At 61.8% G+C, this 1,103-nt stretch overlaps 2 protein-coding genes across 2 annotated transcripts in view; one reads left to right on the forward strand and one right to left on the reverse strand.

The window, feature by feature from the left end:
* ETH_00036445 (uncharacterized protein) overlaps positions 1-177 on the reverse strand; it is a gene marked incomplete at both ends in the record, with an annotated part of 1,208 nt that extends 1,031 nt beyond the window's left edge. The window contains one exon of the mRNA XM_013373949.1: positions 109-177. Within this exon, the coding sequence (XP_013229403.1) occupies positions 109-177 (69 nt within the window). The remainder of the gene's footprint in view (positions 1-108) is intronic.
* A 444-nt stretch (positions 178-621) lies between these two features.
* The window catches only part of ETH_00036450 (kelch motif domain-containing protein, putative), a gene marked incomplete at both ends in the record, with an annotated part of 1,944 nt that continues 1,462 nt past the window's right edge, over positions 622-1,103 (forward strand). Inside the window, 2 exons of the mRNA XM_013373950.1 lie at positions 622-706; positions 953-1,100. Coding sequence (XP_013229404.1) covers positions 622-706; positions 953-1,100 — 233 coding nt within the window. The remainder of the gene's footprint in view (positions 707-952; positions 1,101-1,103) is intronic.

Below are 1,103 nucleotides of genomic sequence, written 5' to 3' on the forward strand. Positions count from 1 at the left end.
TTGCTGGTGCTGCTGTTACTGCTGCTGTTGCTGCTGCTGTTGCTGCCCTTGCTGCCGCTGCTGTTGCTGCTGCAATTGCTGGTGCTGCTGCTGCTGGGACTCAGTGACCTTGGTGCTGGCACTTTGCTGCTGCCGCAAAGCCTGTTGCACGTCTGCTGCTGCCGCTCCTGAGCACATTTCAAGTTTGTTGCGCTGCTGCTGCTGCTGCTGCAGATGGTCTGCTGCTGGTGGCTGGGGGCGACAGCAGCTCGGGCCTCTGCAGCGCCGCTGAAGTGGCCCAGGGGGCCCCTGGGGGGGCCCCCTGGAAGGCAGCAGGAAACTTGCACCAGCCCAGATGCAAACACGGTCTGCTGCTGCTGCTGCTGCTGCTGCTGCTGCTGTGGACAGCTGACGGGGGTGGAAGGGATTCTGTGCCGATTTGCTGCTGCTGCTGCTGCCGCTGGTCCTTTGGGCAGCTAGTGAGAGGCTACAGGGGTTCTATGCCGGCCTGCTGCTGCTGCTGCTGCTGTTTCTGCTGCTGCAGCTGGGTGCGTCGTTGCTGGAGTGCTTCCTGTGGTGCTGGGCGGCAGCAGCCGAAGCAGCAGCAGCAGCAGCAGCAGCAGCGCTTTAGCTTCAGTGGAGATGTGCGACCCTCTAAGGCACAGCGCCTGGATAAACCTTCCGCCAATGCTGCAGCAAAGACAGCAGCTTGCTGCTGTCGCTGTAGGTATGTGCTGCTGCTGCTGCTGCTGCTGCTGCTGCAGTTGCTGCTGCTGCTGCAGTTGCTGCGGCTGCTCAGCAGCCTCGGCAGCCACACTGCAATACGTCTGTTTAGCTGTAAATGCACTAGCTTGCGCTTAGGCCCCAAAGCGCTCCAATGCGCCTCTGCTGCTGCTGCTGCTGCTGTTGCTGCTGTTGCTGCTGTTGCTGCTGTTGCTGCTGTTGCTGCTGTTGCTGCTGCTGCTGCTGCTAGGGAATATGCTGGTGGCGCTGGGCGGCCGCGACAGCACCGGCAACAAAGGCCTCGTGCTGAAGACTTGCGAGCGTCTTTTGCTGCCTCTTTCTTCGGAAGCCCCTGCAGCAGCAGCAGCTGCTGCTGCTGCGGCCAGTGGAGGAGGAGGAGG

This window comes from Eimeria tenella, genomic scaffold, assembly GCF_000499545.2.
Source record: "Eimeria tenella Houghton genomic scaffold, Eth_scaff1834, whole genome shotgun sequence".
Classification (NCBI taxonomy): Eukaryota; Apicomplexa; class Conoidasida; order Eucoccidiorida; family Eimeriidae; genus Eimeria; species Eimeria tenella.